The sequence below is a fragment of the Phyllostomus discolor genome, chromosome 5 (assembly GCF_004126475.2).
Source record: "Phyllostomus discolor isolate MPI-MPIP mPhyDis1 chromosome 5, mPhyDis1.pri.v3, whole genome shotgun sequence".
Taxonomy (NCBI): domain Eukaryota; kingdom Metazoa; phylum Chordata; class Mammalia; order Chiroptera; family Phyllostomidae; genus Phyllostomus; species Phyllostomus discolor.
Window position 1 is genome coordinate 22107209 of NC_040907.2, and position 15705 is coordinate 22122913.

At 49.5% G+C, this 15705-nt stretch overlaps 1 protein-coding gene across 1 annotated transcript in view; it reads left to right on the forward strand.

Moving 5' to 3' along the window:
- The first annotated feature begins 7862 nt into the window (after positions 1 to 7862).
- The window catches only part of C5H1orf94 (chromosome 5 C1orf94 homolog), a 35685-nt gene continuing 27842 nt past the window's right edge, over positions 7863 to 15705 (forward strand). Inside the window, exon 1 of the mRNA XM_028514166.2 lies at positions 7863 to 8194. Coding sequence (XP_028369967.1) covers positions 7863 to 8194 — 332 coding nt within the window. The remainder of the gene's footprint in view (positions 8195 to 15705) is intronic.

Below are 15705 nucleotides of genomic sequence, written 5' to 3' on the forward strand. Positions count from 1 at the left end.
GGAGGAAAGTCACCACCCAGCAGGGACACCTGCGTTGGCCCCTTATATGAGCAACACCTTTTCACAGCACTGAGATACAGAGATGGTTTACAGCAACTAATCATACCCACAAACAACCCTCCACGCGGTTCCTGTTGTATCTTGGGCAGGCATTTGCTTACTCCTCACCCATTCATTCGTGTGCTCCTGCCACAGGCATTAGTCTGCCTGTCAGGCTCTGTGCTAGGTGCTAAGAAAACAAATGTAAAGAACAGGTTGTTTTCCATAGTTCCTGTCCTCGGGGGGCCTGTTAGTTTATTGAGAAGATTGGTTTAGTTAATTACTCTGGGAGAAACGCAGGATGTGGTGGAAAGGAGAAGGGCCCAGCTCTGCCTGGGGAGAGTGACAGGTGAGAAGACGCACCTTGCAGGAAATAAGCAGTGCAGTCCAGCGCAGGGAGGCAGACCTAGGGGAAGACCTGCCTGCCACGCTCTCAGAAGTCCCAGGAGCTGGGGGAAGGGTGAGCAGGACCAGCCTCTCTGTAATTGTGAGCTTTCTCGCCTGTCTCCCCCCAGGGGACTGGGAGCTCCATAAACGGCAGAACACTTCTCCCAAGGAGTCTCCTGAGCTCCCAGTGCCTGCACTGTGTCTGGCTTTGTCTCCTCTTGGATGTCCCACGGGAGGCTCTCCCCCAGTCTACTCGTGGCTGACCTCACTCACTTCTAACCCTTCACCATACACCACCCCCTCTCTGCTCAGTCCCCCATCTCAGGAAACGGTTCCTGTGTCCCCAGTTCCTGGGCCAGACACCTAGGGGGTCTTGGCCTCCCCTCTCATTCAGCCCCCAGATCCAGGCACTCCCCAAGTCCGCTAAATTCTCCCTCCTTAACATCTCCCAGGTCCTAGCCAGGGCCCCATAGTCCCTCTGGTTCCTTAACAGCTGCAGAACAGGTGCCCCAGCTCGGCTCTTGCCCCAATCGAGCTATCTTCCTCTTTGCTTCCAGTTTATCTTTTAAAACACTAACCTGATTTCACCGCTCCCCTGCCTTCCCCCGCTATTTCCCATGGCCTGCAGAGTGAAATCCAAGCTCCCTGCCAGATGCTCCATGACCTGCCTCTGCCTGCCCGTCTAGCCTCCTGTTCCCACACTCCCCAGCCCCTGTGCTCCGGCCATCAGGAGGACCTTGCACTCCTGAAATGAGCTGCGTTCTCTCTCTCCTTTGCCTCCGGGCCTCTGTGCATGCGGCTGCCTCTGCCTGGAATGATCTTCTCCTGTGTTTGGTGTTTTCCTATTTGCCCTTCAAAACTCTGTCCGGTGTCAGCCCTTACAAACAATCTTCACCAGTGCCATCCGGAGGGCATGGTGGGCATTCCGTAGATCTTTGCTGGATGGGTGGATGGATGGATGGGTGGATGGATGGATGGGTGGATGGATGCTTCAGTGGGTGATCCGTAATGTTTGTGAAATGGACCTAAATGTGTCTCTCCTGGACTTCGTCACCGGACTTCCTTAAAGGAGTGCCTTTTCTGAGTTATGACTTAACGTGATGCTGTCTCCAGAGGCCCTGATGCGAGAGGCTGGCCAACCTAACGGCATTTCTGTCTGTATGAAAACAGAGTTGAATATATCGCCTGCGATGTCACTCGGCGTCCTTTATAAAAAGGATGCATGGTAAATTCATGCTTGGGGTTATTTCCAGGAAACATTTGGTCTCTGCAGATGAAGACGTGTATTTCCTGCCGTCAGAGAAGAAAACCTCTGTCTTCCAATGTGTTTCATTTTTTGCTTTGGCTGACAAATAGGGACGCCCAGTTTTATTACCTTATTATCTCCATGTGTTCTGACCAATTCAGGTGACTGAAAGTAGCAACTCTTTCTGTTTTCTTTAGATGGAGGCACTTCTCGCTCTGTTCCTGGATGCTGTAATTTTTACTTTTTCATTGGGAAGCTGCCTCAGATCCTCTCCGCAGTCAGCTAGTATAGATCTTAAAGGAACACATATTGATGTCCAACCTCCTGGCAAGGAAGGAATGGAAGGAAGGGCAGACACCAAGCTTCTAGCTGAGAGGGACCCCGTACAGAGCCTCTCCAGGAATCTGAAGGGCACCCACCATGACAGGGGTCTGGCGGGAAGGACGCAGGAGGAAGCAAGAATCCAGAGTCAGGATTCTGACTCTGTTGCTACCTTCCTGGGCCTCCACTGACAAATCTTTCCCTCCACCAACTACAGCCTTCCTTTTCCCTAACTTTAAATGCACAGCTCATAGGCTGCTGTTTTATACTAATAGCTAATAGTAACAACAAGAATCAGTATCTTTTACTGAGGGCACACTGCAAAGCCAGGCCCTGTGCTGAGAACTTTGCACGGATGTCCCTACTGGAACCTCTCCCTCTCTGAACCTGTCTGTAGTTTCTGTCCTTCGCAGACGATGAAATGCCAGAGAAGGTAAGCATGTGCAAAGCAGGAATTCAAAGTCAAGTGTGTCAGCAGCTACCACCCAAGCTCTTTTCTTCTAAAAAAAATGTATTTATTGAGTGTTTATTTCTTTTAATCCTCACCTGAGGATATATTTATTAATTTTAGAGGGGGGGGAGGGAGGAATGGAGGGAGGGGGAGGGAGAGAGAGAGAAGCATTGATATGAGAAAGATAAATCCGTTGCCTCCCAACCCACAATCTAGACAGGTATGTGCCCTGACTGGGATCGAACCTATGACCTTTTGGTGTACAGGATGATGCTCTGACCAACTGAGCCACCTGGCCTGGGCCACCCAAATTCTTAACAGTGCCCGGGCACGTGGACACTGAATGGAAGCAGTAATAAGGGGTGAAATGCCTTGGGCAGTGGTGGGGCTGGCTGATGGTGGGGCTGGCGGGAGAGAGGAGCCTCAGAGTCACAGCTTTGCTTCTGCAACATGGGTGTCCTTTCTCAGGGTCCTGGGACGTGGTGGGCTGCTCTGCGGCAGTGCTCAGTGGGTGGGGCCACACCCAGGGGAGACCCTCGCCCAAGCCTGCACCCTCCTCCTCCTTCAGCTCCGATATTTTCTCCCTCGGGAGCAGTTGCCTGAGATCTCCCCTGCACAGGCCCTCCTCGGGGCCTTTTGACCCATTCGGCATCACCACCACGGTAACAGGGGGCCCCTGTGGTTTGCAGGGGCCTAGGAAACGTGTGAGGCCTGCAGATGTTATCATCTTCACAACACAGAGAAGCAAACTACAACGTCAAAATCAGTAAATATTTAATGAGATGCAAGATGCAACATTATGTCAACTTCATTAACTGTTGAATTTAACCGTCATAAAAATTTCATTCCATTTGATGAGAATCTGTAGGCTGGAGTCTTCTCGCTGGGCAAGGTTTCCCAGGTAGGCAGGAGGATGGGTGAGAAATCACAGCCGACCCTACATTAAATAAATTACTCGTGGCCAAAGATTTTCTAAAGCAAAATGGCAAAAACCTTTTCAATTTTCTTTCACAGCCGAGCAGTTATATTTATGGCGGGAGGCAGATGTGTTTAAAGTGTTAGAGGAGGGAAAGGCCTACAAGGCACAGGGCCTGTGAAGATCCTGAAAGAGCCCCATGCCCTGCTCTGCCTTCTGAATTTTCCGACCTTGTCACGTGTGTCTCAGTGATGCAAGCCAGGTAAGCTGAGGCTTTGCCTGCAGAATAGGTAGGGAAAACCGCCTCCTCCTGAGGCTTTCCTGGTCCCAAAGGAGAAAAGCAAGAATCCCAGGATCCTAAATAATGTTAGCTCACATCCATTGGGTACGTGGCAGGTACCAGACTGACTACTGTGAGCACCGTACAAGCATCGTCTCAGTCATCCTGAGCCGCTCTGCAAGGTCAGCATTGTATTGTCCCTGCTCCACAAATGGGCACATTGAGGTCTGAGTGGTTACACCACCCACCCAGAGTCATGGAGGTAGTAAGGGATAATATAAGGATTTTTCCAAACTAAAAATAATTTAGAGATGAAACAGTGCCCACAATCATTTCAAGCCCTTAAAAAAAAAAGCAGGGACCTGTCCAATTTTTTCACTGTTGCATCTTCAAAACCTGAACACTACGGGGCATGTAGATATCCGGGTGCTGAAGGGACATAACTGTAAGTTGAATGGAGACTGGACTAAGCGCAGTGTCCCCTGCACCTGCTGTGGGTCAGGCACCTGTGGAATGCTCTGCCCCCTCACTAGCCTGTGACAACGTCTAGGCTCGAGGTCTTATTCCTCTCCCAGCCCTGCACCTTGCACAATCTCGGCCCGTAAAAAGGTTTAGTTGATGATTTGAGTCCAGTCCTCCATCACAGAGCAATCTCCCAGCACAGCTGAAGTTCTTCCTCCCTATACATAGCACAAAAACCTGTTATATAAAAACTCCAGCCCTGACTGGCCTCAGGTTGGATGTTGTCCTGCAAAGTGAAAGGTCACCGGTTCGATTCCTGGTCAGGGCGCAAGCCTGGGTTGCCGTTCTGTCCCTGGTTGGGGCACATCTGGGAGGCAACTGATGGGTCTTTCCCTCACACATTTATGTTTCTCTCCCTTTTTCTCCGTCCCTTCCCCTCTCTCTATCTAAAAATAAATAAATAAATAAATAAATAAAATCTTAAAAAATCTCCCTTGGCACATTTTCGTGTGCCCATCGAGCAAGCTAACACACAATACTCTGGCGTGTTCCCTGTGTGCCAGGCGTGGTTCACATCATTCCCCATGGGTTAAGTAGTTGCTTAGTAATAAAACATCTACAATAATTCTACAAAATAGGAGTTTTTCTAAACTATCATCCTATTTTACAGACGCAGAGATCAAGTGTTAGGAGCTGAGTGGTGTCTTCCCCAGGTTCATTTGTTGTAGTCCTGACCTCCAGGACCTCAGAATGGGCCTATGTAGAGACTGGACCAAAAGTGGTTATAGGTAAGATGAGGCCATCAGGTTGGGCTAGTCCAATACAGCTGGTCTCCTTACATCAGGAGAGATCAGGACGCAGACACACACAGGAGAAGGACCACGTGAGGACATGAGGAAGACAGCGTCTCTAAGACGAGAGAAGCTTCAGAAGGAACCAACCCTGCTGATGCCTTGATCTTAGACTTCTAGCTTCCAGAACTGTGCGGAGATAAATTGCCGTGATGTTAGCCATCCAGCCTGTAACGGGGCAGCCCTGGCCAACCAGTAAGTACATCAAGGCAGAGAGCAATGCACCCCAGCCGGCACTGCCAGAGAACATGAACTCAGAATCTGAACTTGGGTAGTCTGCTTCTGGAGTCTGTTTGTTTTGGGAGAATGAAAATATTCTCTCTCTGTGCTGTCCTCTTGAAATATGGCTAGTGCAAATAAGGAACTGAAATTTTAATTTCCATTAAAATTAAATTAAAAATAAATAGCCACATGTTGCTAGTGGCTACCATATTGGGCATAGCTTTTTACCGTTGCTAAGTACATCACTTAAGTTTTTTGCAGAGTCTTCTAGAAACCTCCCCATGTGCTCAAAAACACAAGCCCCTGCCTTGGTTGCACACCCCGGCTGTATTTTAGAGTGAACTGCCTAACTTTCCCGAATCCCGCGGCCTGGGCAGAGCAGGGACGTGGGAGTTCTGCTCCAAACATGGGTGTTAGCCAACCAAATGCCAAGCAGCACAAACACTGAGTGACATTTTCAGAACTATTAATATTTCATCAGGAATGATCACTTTCCCTTTAAATACACTATTTTAAAAGGTTTTCTACATTCTTAACTATAATTTTATTCAGTCTAGGTGCTCGGAATTTTCCCCAAAGGAACACATATTCAATTTTATAATGAAAATCAAAGGGGAATGAAGCTGGGATTTCAAAATTTAGTCAACATTTCCAGGAACTTAGGCTGTCTGTAAAGAGCAAGGTTGTGCATTGGGCACCTACTACATGCCCAGCACTTTCTGTACAGTATGCTATTAATTTACCCAACCCGCATTTACTGAGTGCCTACTATGCGCCATTAAGTGTGATCCTTACATTTATTGACACCATTTTATAGAAGATAATTTCTTCTCATCCTCTCTTTCATCTTGAATGTTACCTCCTCAAAGAGGCCTGCCTGGACCACCACCTAAAACTGCCGCTCTTCCTCTCCCCACGGCCTCCCGAGGTGCCATCGGCGCCCTCACGTCACCTGTAATCACTGCTCCTTGACTTGCTTGCGCGTTTGTGCCCTGTCTCCCCGGCCCGGAGCCTAAGCTCCATGAGAGCAGGGACACGGCCAGTCTTGCTCGCCTTCGGGCTTCCTCAGGGCCCAGCCACTCACCTGGCACAGGGGAGGGCTGCACCAATATGTAAGGAACGAATGACTGAGGATGGGAGAAATGAAGAAAGTTGTCAGGGTCGCACAGGTAGGAAGGGGCAGTATCTGGATTCAACCTCCCGGGGGATCAGCGGCCACCTCCTCGGTTCTTGTCTCTCCTTCTTGCCCTCCCTCTTGCTCCTCCTCTGTCGGGGAAACACTGAAGGCACAACCACCGGGTCCTGGGGCCGAAGGTCCCCCGGCAGAAAGAAGTGCTGCGTCAGTTCTGAGTTGAAGAAGCCCCTTCGTGGGTGGAGGGGCCCACTGAGCAGCAAACAGCTAACAGCGTTTCGCTCTGAGCCTCTGCCCCTGAGCCCCACTCCCACGGGCTCACCGCCCGCCGGCCCCCAGGAACCCTGAACCCAGTGCAGGACCGAAAGGTCTCTCAGTGGCTGAGAGGCTGGGGGCGGGGCCGAGTTTGAGCCCCAGCTCCTCCCTTCCTAGGGGGCCTTGGACACACCCCTTTATGAGCGTGATATTGGGTTTCCTCAAGTGTAGAAACAAACGCAATGGTACTAACTTCATGAGCTTGTATTAATTGAGTACGACAACAGAGAAAGCCCAGTGCTTAGCACACAGTAAGCGCCCCCCAAAGAATGGCAGTTGGGGGTAAAATCAGACGATGGCTCGAAGGGCAGGGCCCGGGGCAGGCGCTGGGTTTTGTGCGGAGTGGCAGGGCAGGCAGCGGGGCGGCACCCTTCACTTCGAATAGGGGAAAGCGCTCTGGGCCCCCACCCCACCCCCATCCCGCCGGAGGGCCTGGGACACCAAACCGAACCGAACCGGGGCGCCCCGCGCCCCCAGCCGTTGCTTTTGAAACCCACAGAGGAATTCCAGTGCTGGCCGGGAAGGGTGTGGGAGCCACCCGCACGCAAGACAGCTACCTTTTAAGGAGTGGGGACTCTTCGTGGGGTGGTCCCTGGGGCTGGCTGTGGGCGCTGGACCCTCGGACTCTTTCTTGCAAGGCACTGGAGAGGGGCCAGGCGGGGGATCGAGGGCGAGTAAGGCGGGGCCAGGCCGGCAAGGGGAAGACCGTTGGCCCCCGGGGTGCGTGGGGGTCCCTGGGAAGGCCCGTGGGAGAGCCCAATGGCGGGCTCCTGCCCTCAGGGTGCCTAGCACAGTGTCAGGCTCTCACCCAGTCATCTTCGAGGTTGAGCCGGGGAGAATGGGCTGAGCCCCGGGCACCACAGCTGTCACAGGCGTGTGGCAACGGGGGTGTGCCAGGGATTGTGGGGAGAGCCAGCCCTCCCCCCCCAGCTGTTCCCAGATGTCATTCTGCCCACCCAGGCACCTGGTTCCTGAGCTCAGGGGGATTCCAAGGTTACTAAGCTACCGGTTTTTGTTGACTTTAAACTATTTTCTTCTCAGGGAGAGGGGGAGGGGGGCAAAAGTCAGAAAAGAGCAAATAAAAACAGAGCAAAATAAGCTCCCCCTCCCTCAAAGGAAGCCGACCTCCATCCACCACAGGCCCACAAGCAGGAGGCCTCTGAACTCCGTCACCCTGCTGGAGCAGCAGCCAGACAGAACTGAACTGCTTCTGTCCCATCCCCATCTGCCCTTCTGGTGAATGAAGGGTGGTGGTGGATGGTCCCCCAGTCTTCGAGCCCTGGGTGGACAGAGGGGCTTCCGGAAAGAGAGGAGGACGATGGCCAGTGGAAATGGGCTCCCTTCGTCCTCGGCCCTGGTGGCCAAGCGCCCCTCAGCCCTGGGCCCATTCCCCAGATACATCTGGATCCACCAGGACACACCCCAAGACAGTCTAGACAAGACCTGCCATGAGATCTGGAAGAGAGTTCAGCGCCTGCCCCAGGCATTACAGCCCCCGACCTTGAAGGAGCAGCTCCCTGCCCCCACGGTGGCTGGGACTCCGAGAGACAATGGACTCAGCTTCCAAGAAGAGTGAGTATCGCCCCCGCACGGCCGCACCAAGAGAGGAGGGAAGAGATGAGGTCAGACCCTCTGGGGATGTGCTGGCCCATTCTTCAGTCTGGTTAAACCCTAAAGACTGTATAGTTTCCCTAACCAACTCCCCGCAGTCCTTCGTCCACTCGTCCACTCTTTATAGGGGAGTTAACCGGGGTCCTGAAGTTACCTGGGTGAAGGGCCAGACCGGGGCTCTCTTTCTGCTGCCTCTGCCTTCCCCAGCCCGCTGAGGGGACAGTTCTCACCCTAAAGGCTGAAACAATCAGAAGTGAATCCGAGGACCTTGAAAAACCACCCTAGCCAGGGCGGAGGGTTAGATGCCCATGGCTTTCCCCAAAGACAACTGGAAGATTCCTCCCCCCTCCCACCTCCAGAGGCGAGGCGTTGGCACAGAGGAGGCTGCTGGTTTCAAACCACATCTGGAGTTCCCTAATACAGGGAGCAGCTGTCCCATTCAGGCTCCACGGAAGCCGCTGCACGAGCGCACATCAAAATATTTACTGGGAAGGCACTGACATATTCAGAGGACATAATAGAAAATTAAAGTGTGGGACGATGGCTGGAAATAGCCCGTTTCCTGGATGGGAAATCCTGTGTCTGGGAAACACAGCTAAATATTCCTCCACTGGGGCAAAGTTGAGCAAATCCTATTGGGGTGGATATTCACAAGGAGAGGAAGGGGGGGACCTCATTAGGAAAAGCAAGCACAATTGTCGTGGTCATCGGTGCCACTGTTGAGCACTTTTCAGTGCTCTGCATCTTCAAAGTGGGCTGCAAACATTAATTAATCCTCCCAGAGCCCCTACGAGACAGGTATTAGTGTCCCCATTTTACAGATGGAGTGTGTTAATAATTAAGTGCTAACTAAAGACTAAGTGATAATTACGTGTTGCCTGTTCCAACACATGGCCTGGCTCCATTCAGAGCTGCTCTGGAGTGGGGGAACCCTTCGGGCAAATATCAGCCGAGTCTGGTTTCAGGGATTTCTAGGCAAGAGCTGAGAGCAAAGGCAATGTGTAGCTGCTCCCAGGGTTCCACTGCCTGCTGTCCCTTTCTGGGCCGCAGACGAAGGTGGAGGGCACTTTGGCTGGCAATGCTTCCCCTGCCCTGTGCTCAGCACGATATAGCTGGGATGGCAATGGCTTAACTACCGCCAAAACCTTGCAGTTCAGCCCTGCAGTGGCACTGGGCCCCTCTCCCCTGCCCACTGCCATCTGCTCTGGGACAGGGTCTTGGCAGGGGGCCCGTGGGGCTATGCTCAGGCCCTCAGTGGCCAAGGAGCTGACTGTCCACTTGGTGAACCAGGGTCGGTGGCAATTTCCAGTAGATGGCACCCTCTCTGCCAGGTCACACCTAGTTAATGGAGACAGACTCTATTTCCAGTCCACACTTGGCCAAAAAGTGAACTGACTCACCTTTGGCCAGTTGCTTAATTCCATTTAGCCTTGATTTTCTCATCTGCAAATTGAGGCTGATATGCCCTGCCTTGTCCACCTCAGCGTTGATAATGAGGATCAAATGTGACGGGAGACAGGAGGCTGAAAACTGCATTATACAAATGAGGCTGTCCTTAAACGTAATCCTCAGGGTTGGGGTTTTTGTTGTTGTTGGCTTCAATCCGATGTTTTTATACTGTGCTTCTAGACCCTATGGGGCTGCAGGGGTCACCTGGAGTCAAGTGGTCTGGTGGCCGGGCCCCAATTCCCCTTCAACCGGAGCTGTTCTGCTTTAATAGCTTTTACTTACTGGAGTTCTGGGTAAAGACTGCGTTTGCGACAGGGCTCTGCTCCTGAGACAGGAGCTGGGAAACCACTGGCTTAGGTGAATAAATGATACCACAATCGTGTTGATATCAACCATGCAGAACACGGTGAGCCGGTCTTGAAAGCAAGGCAGCCGTGATGGTGGAGTCAGGTAACCCTGGCTTCAGATCGCATTTCAGCCCCGTGCCGGCTGCGGGATTTGTCTAATTTATGTGAGCTTCAGTTTCCTCATCTGCCAAAGAGTGATGATTACTGTGCATTTCATAGGGTCGTTGGAATGATTAAACATTCCTGGTACTAACTAGGATTTGCAGAAATTCTTCATAGTGATGATGATGATGATGATGATGATGATGATTTCTTCAAGCTCTACAGTTAGTATACGGGGTAGGTACTATTTTAAATTTCCCCCCTTTTTATTTCTTATTATGCAAATTTCCAAACATATCAAGTAGTGTAGTGAATGTCTTTGTGTCTGTCACTGAGTTTATGAAGTTTGTGCCATTCTTGTTTCAATTTCTCCCTCTCCTGCTTTGAAATGAGATCCTTTTACACATGAGGTAGCAGCTTTGGAGGGGCTAATTTCTTTGTCCCAAACCTTACAGTTAGGAAGTGGTGGGGTTTCAGAAAGCAAACCCAGGGCCATCTTGGCCACCATGCGATAGCGTTGGCTAGCTTCCCCTAGAAATTGAGGCCTCGTTTGGAGAGTCAGGACACTTGGCAGTCCCCTATTCTGAATCATCGTCACGTGTGGATCACAGATTTCAAGCCCAAGGAGCTGTCCAGTGTGTTTTAAGGTGGCCTCAGGCCCACAAGGCTCCTGTCAGCTAATCTTTCTACTGCTCAAGGTGTAGACCTGGTTTCGGTTGTTTCCTGCTATGCGGCAGCTAGATGAGTATGTTCTAGAACTCTTGTTAGCCAGAAATTTTTTTCTTGACTGTGTCTCCATGCCTTTCAGAAACCCAGACATCTCAAGTGTGAAAGGGACCTTAGAGGCCATCTTCTGCTGCTTGAGTCCCTCCTCAACATCCTTGCCAAGTGGTTACCCACTTTTACACCTTCTTAGATGGAGCGCTCACTTTTTTAAAATCTTTCTTTCCCTTGTCATAAACTCTGACTATCAAAAGACCATTTTCTTCTTGTACCAAAATCTGTCTCTCTCACACTAACAGCCATTGGTCTGGATTCTGCCCTTCACTCCAAACCAAAGTCTATCCCCTATTTCTCTCAACAGCCCTTTAGATGTTAAAAGATAGCGACAACATTTCTCTTAGGATTTCTGGTTTCTACAAGCCAAATTTCTCTGGTTTTCTAAGTTTCCTGACAGGCGCCAGCTTGGTCAGTCTCCTGCCCACACCGCTGGCTCTGGGGCAGTGCAGCAATCAGAACCAGGTCCAGAAATTCAGGTGTGATGCAGTCAGTGCAGATCAGACCCTCCCTGTTAATGGTGCATTTCATGGCAATGGTGATTAGTACCATTTTGCTCTTCTCCCCAAGCCGACTTCACTCTATGGGCACATTTTGAGTTTATTCACTCAATTATTCATGCTACAAATATTTATTAAGCATCTACTATGTGCCTGGCACAGTGCTAAGAGCTAGTGAGATAGAGCTGTGAACCAGATAGGGCCCTGCCTTCCTACAGTTGACATTCAAGTAGGGGAGAGAAACAGAAAACAAGTGAATAAAAGACTAGAATAACTTCAGATGTGAAACGAACTGGTGTTCTAGTTGGAGGAAACCAATAATAAACATGTAAAACATAAGCCAGATAATTTCAGATAGCGATGAGTGCTCTGATAAAAAATAACCAAGTAAAGTACTAGGTGGAGAGTCTCTAGATGGGGTGGTCAGGGAGGGACTCTCTGAGAGGAAGTGGTCATTTGAGCTGAGACCTGGACACCCAGAAGGAACCAATCAGGCGAAGATCTGGGAAAGGATGTCCAGGCAGAAAGAAGGGCAACTGCAAAGACCCTGAGGTGGGAGTGGCTTAGAGAGGGGCAGCATGGCTGAGGTGTATTGAGTGATGGGATGTGGGACAAGGTGATATCAGAGGCAGAGATGAGAGGTCTTAGAAAACTTGGAAGATCACTGTAGGGAGTTTATTTTTGATTTTCTGGGTTATGGGCAGCCTTTGGAGGTTTGGGGGAAGAGAGTGTAATTTGCTCAGATTCACTAGTTTTTAAAGATCTCTCCAGCTGCTGCATAGAGAAGACTCACAGGTATGTGAGTGAGGGAGCTTGGAGGCCTCTGGGAAGATGCTGCAGTAGTCCAGGTGTGGCAGGTGGGGGTGCCTGGATCAGAGAGATTTCCATGGGGATGGAGAAAGTGGGGGACTCAGTGTGCATTTTTAAGAGGAGCCAACAGATCTGCTGAGGGTTTGGGGCACACACACGGAGACATCAAGTCTGACTTGAGGTTTTTGGCTCGAGCCGCTGGTTGGACAGTGGTGCCATTGATGGGGGAGGGGGAGAAGAAACAGGGAGATATCAGCTTTGGGGGAGAAATCAATAGTTCCACCTAGTGTCAATTAAACTCCAGAATTGTGTTGAGTTATCTTTTAATTAGTCTGAAATGTGTGCTTAGAGAATTGTGGCCAGTCACTTACTAACTCACATTCCAGGATTACTTATTCACTCATCCCTCCTCACTACACAACTGCACAGCCTCAGTCGGGGGCTTTGGATTTGCTGTTGCCTCCGTGGTCCTGACTGTGAAGTGGCCTTTGTTCATTCCGTCATTTATAAAATCATTCGACACTCACAGTTGCCTCCTTGGTCCCAGAGAACAAACCAATCCTTTGTGCTGCTCTTATTTAAACAATTGGATATATCCTATTTTTCTGGAAAAGTTGCTTGGCATATATCACAACTTTTATTTATTGTTATTATGTTTTTAAAAAGCTTGAAACCTGGTGATGGGAGTGACAAGGACAAGACTCCCAGCTGGAAACTCAGGCTGATGCCCTAGAGCAGAGGCCAGCTCTGGAGACTTTTGGAGTTCAGTGCTCTAGACTTGTGTTTTCTCCCCTGAGGGATCAAACAGAGATTCTCTCTGAGAATCTGAGGAAAGCTTGTGCCTGAAACACATCCTCGTGGCCCTCGACATTTTGTGAATGACTTCAGAGACTCCTTGAGCCCCAGGTTGAAATCCTCTCCTCCTGGACCAAACACTTCAGTGTCTTCTTCCCCTGAGCTTCCTAGGGCTGAGACTCAGCCTCTGTTGTGGCCCCAATCACATTGACATCAATGCACCCCTATCCTGGTTGTGCAGTGAATCAGTGGATGCAATTGTGCTGGCAGACAGAGGTCATGGGCCCTCCATTCTATCCCTCTTCCAGTCCCTGCACACATATAGCATTCACCTTCATGGTGGTCTTTGACTTCTGGTCTCTCTGCTCATCACTCTTCTGTCATCATTACAACATCTCAGCTCTCTGGGTCTGATTCCTTTCCCTCCTGGATGTCTTTCTGCCTCCTCCAGCTTCATCTTCCTGAAACACATGAACAGTGTGAATCAGTCATCTTTCAGGACTCCCTTATTGTCCTCTGAATTCCTTGACCTGGTTTTGGGGGTCTCAGTAGTTGGGGTCTCAGCCTACCCACATCTCTAGATGCACATCTTGCTCTCTCCTCCATATTCTAGAACCAAGATGAGCTACCAGCAGATGCACATCTCCTTGCCTTTACTCAGGTTATTCTACTACCAGGAATACCTTTCATTCATATCTCTGCCTATTGAAATCCTACCCATCCTTAAAGACCTAGAATAAGTGTCATCCTCTGAATTTTCACTGCTCACCCCATTCAACACTTTTTCTTTCTCTCTTCCATGTTCCTCTTTTTAATTTAAGTAAATCATATTCCTTCTCCTTCCTAAAGGTTTGAAGGTGATAACAATATCAATATCAGATAACAATAAAATAAGGAGACAGGTAGATTTGAATCCTAGCATACTTGCTAGTTGTAACCAAACTACTGAAACTTTCTGTGCCCCATTTTTATGCATCTGAAAAATGGAAAAAGTCATAGTGACCACCATAGTGACCACCATCATCATCATCCCCATTGGCATCATCACTATCTTCACCATCAGCATCATCCCCATCAGCATGGTAGAGGTTAATGAAATAAGGTATGTTAGGCTCACACAGCACCTAGTGTAAGATAAGGACTCCAGGTTCATCGTCACCATCAGCATCAGCATCATCATCATCATCATCATCATCATCACATTCCCATCACTATCATTATCAGCATCATCAGCATCATCACCATCATTAGCATCATCACCAACACCATCATCACCATCAGTAGCAGCAGCAGCAGCATCACTATCATCACCATCAGGATCATCACCATCAGCATCATCACCATCATCCCCATTAGCATTATCACTATCTTCACCATCAGCATCAACATCATCACTATCATCACCATCAGGATCATGACCATCAGCATCGTCGCCATCAACATCATCACCACCATCCCCACTGGCATCATCACTATCATCACCATTAGCATCATCACCATCAACTTCAGAAGCATCATCGCCACTATTATCACCAACATTATTGTTATTATCAAGGATAAAAATGACAGGGGTTAAGTAGTCAAGAATGGTGTGAGGAGAGGAGATTTATAACCAGGAAATCTAAGCTAAGGGAAACTACTCAGCTGAGGACAGCATTTTGCTTTGAGATTTTTGGCAGCTAGGGCAAAAAGGGAACATAACAGTTGGTTTCTATAACTTGTTATCTAATAAGAGAAAGCAGGTGAGCTCGTCAGGAGAGACCAAGTGGAGGGGTCTTTAGATGAGGGTGATGGAATGGAAGAGTCAGTTTAGAGTCAGCTCTCAAGTTGACCGTTGGCCAGAGGAGAGGACACAATGTCCCATTTTGTTTTGTTGGTGCATTTCTGGCATGGAATTTCTGATAAGGTGGTCACCTGGCATAAATTGTATGCTGCTTTGTGGCAAAAATACTTCTCCCACTCTTGACCATGGCTCCTTAAGAGCAAGGGCTGTGTCTTACTCATCTTTGTCTCCCCAGCACCCAGCTGATTTCCTGGCATTTGATGACTATGCAGTGTAAATGAATGAATGAGGAAGTGAATGATGGATGAACCATAAAAGTGCCACTGCAAGGAGGGTGAGTGAGGCCCAGAGGTGGCCAGGATCCAAGCAAGAAGTGACAATCATCAGAGGAAGCACTGAGTGACATAGGGACAGAATATCAATAAGCCGGGACATTGCAAGGTTTCCCACCCACCTCCTTCTGCCTTCAGCTGCAGAGAAGGGAGGTAACACTTTCTTGAGCACTTTATATGTGCCAGGTTCTGAATTTTAATTTTTTGTTTCTCTCGTTGTCTTAGCAGAAGGTGATCGATATTGCTCCCCTTTTACAGATGAAGAAGCTGAGGCTCAGAGAAGTTAGGCAACTTGCCCAGTCATCCAGCTCAAATGGGGCGGAGCAGAAACAGGACCTGGTGGGGCTGCAAGGCCAGAGCTCTTGCCCAGACACCAGGAGCCCTTTAGAATAGTCCTTCCGTGTCTGCTTAGCACTGGGAACCATGAGCAGTGAAGGGGAGATGAATCGTGATTAACGTCCCATGTCCCCTGTCCCCCTTTTTAATTTAATTTTATGGTTTGGGGACTTGTGTTGCAGGTTGTGGGAGCCTGCAGAGACTGGCCACCAGTGGTTTGGTTTAATCCCTTTTTTAATAT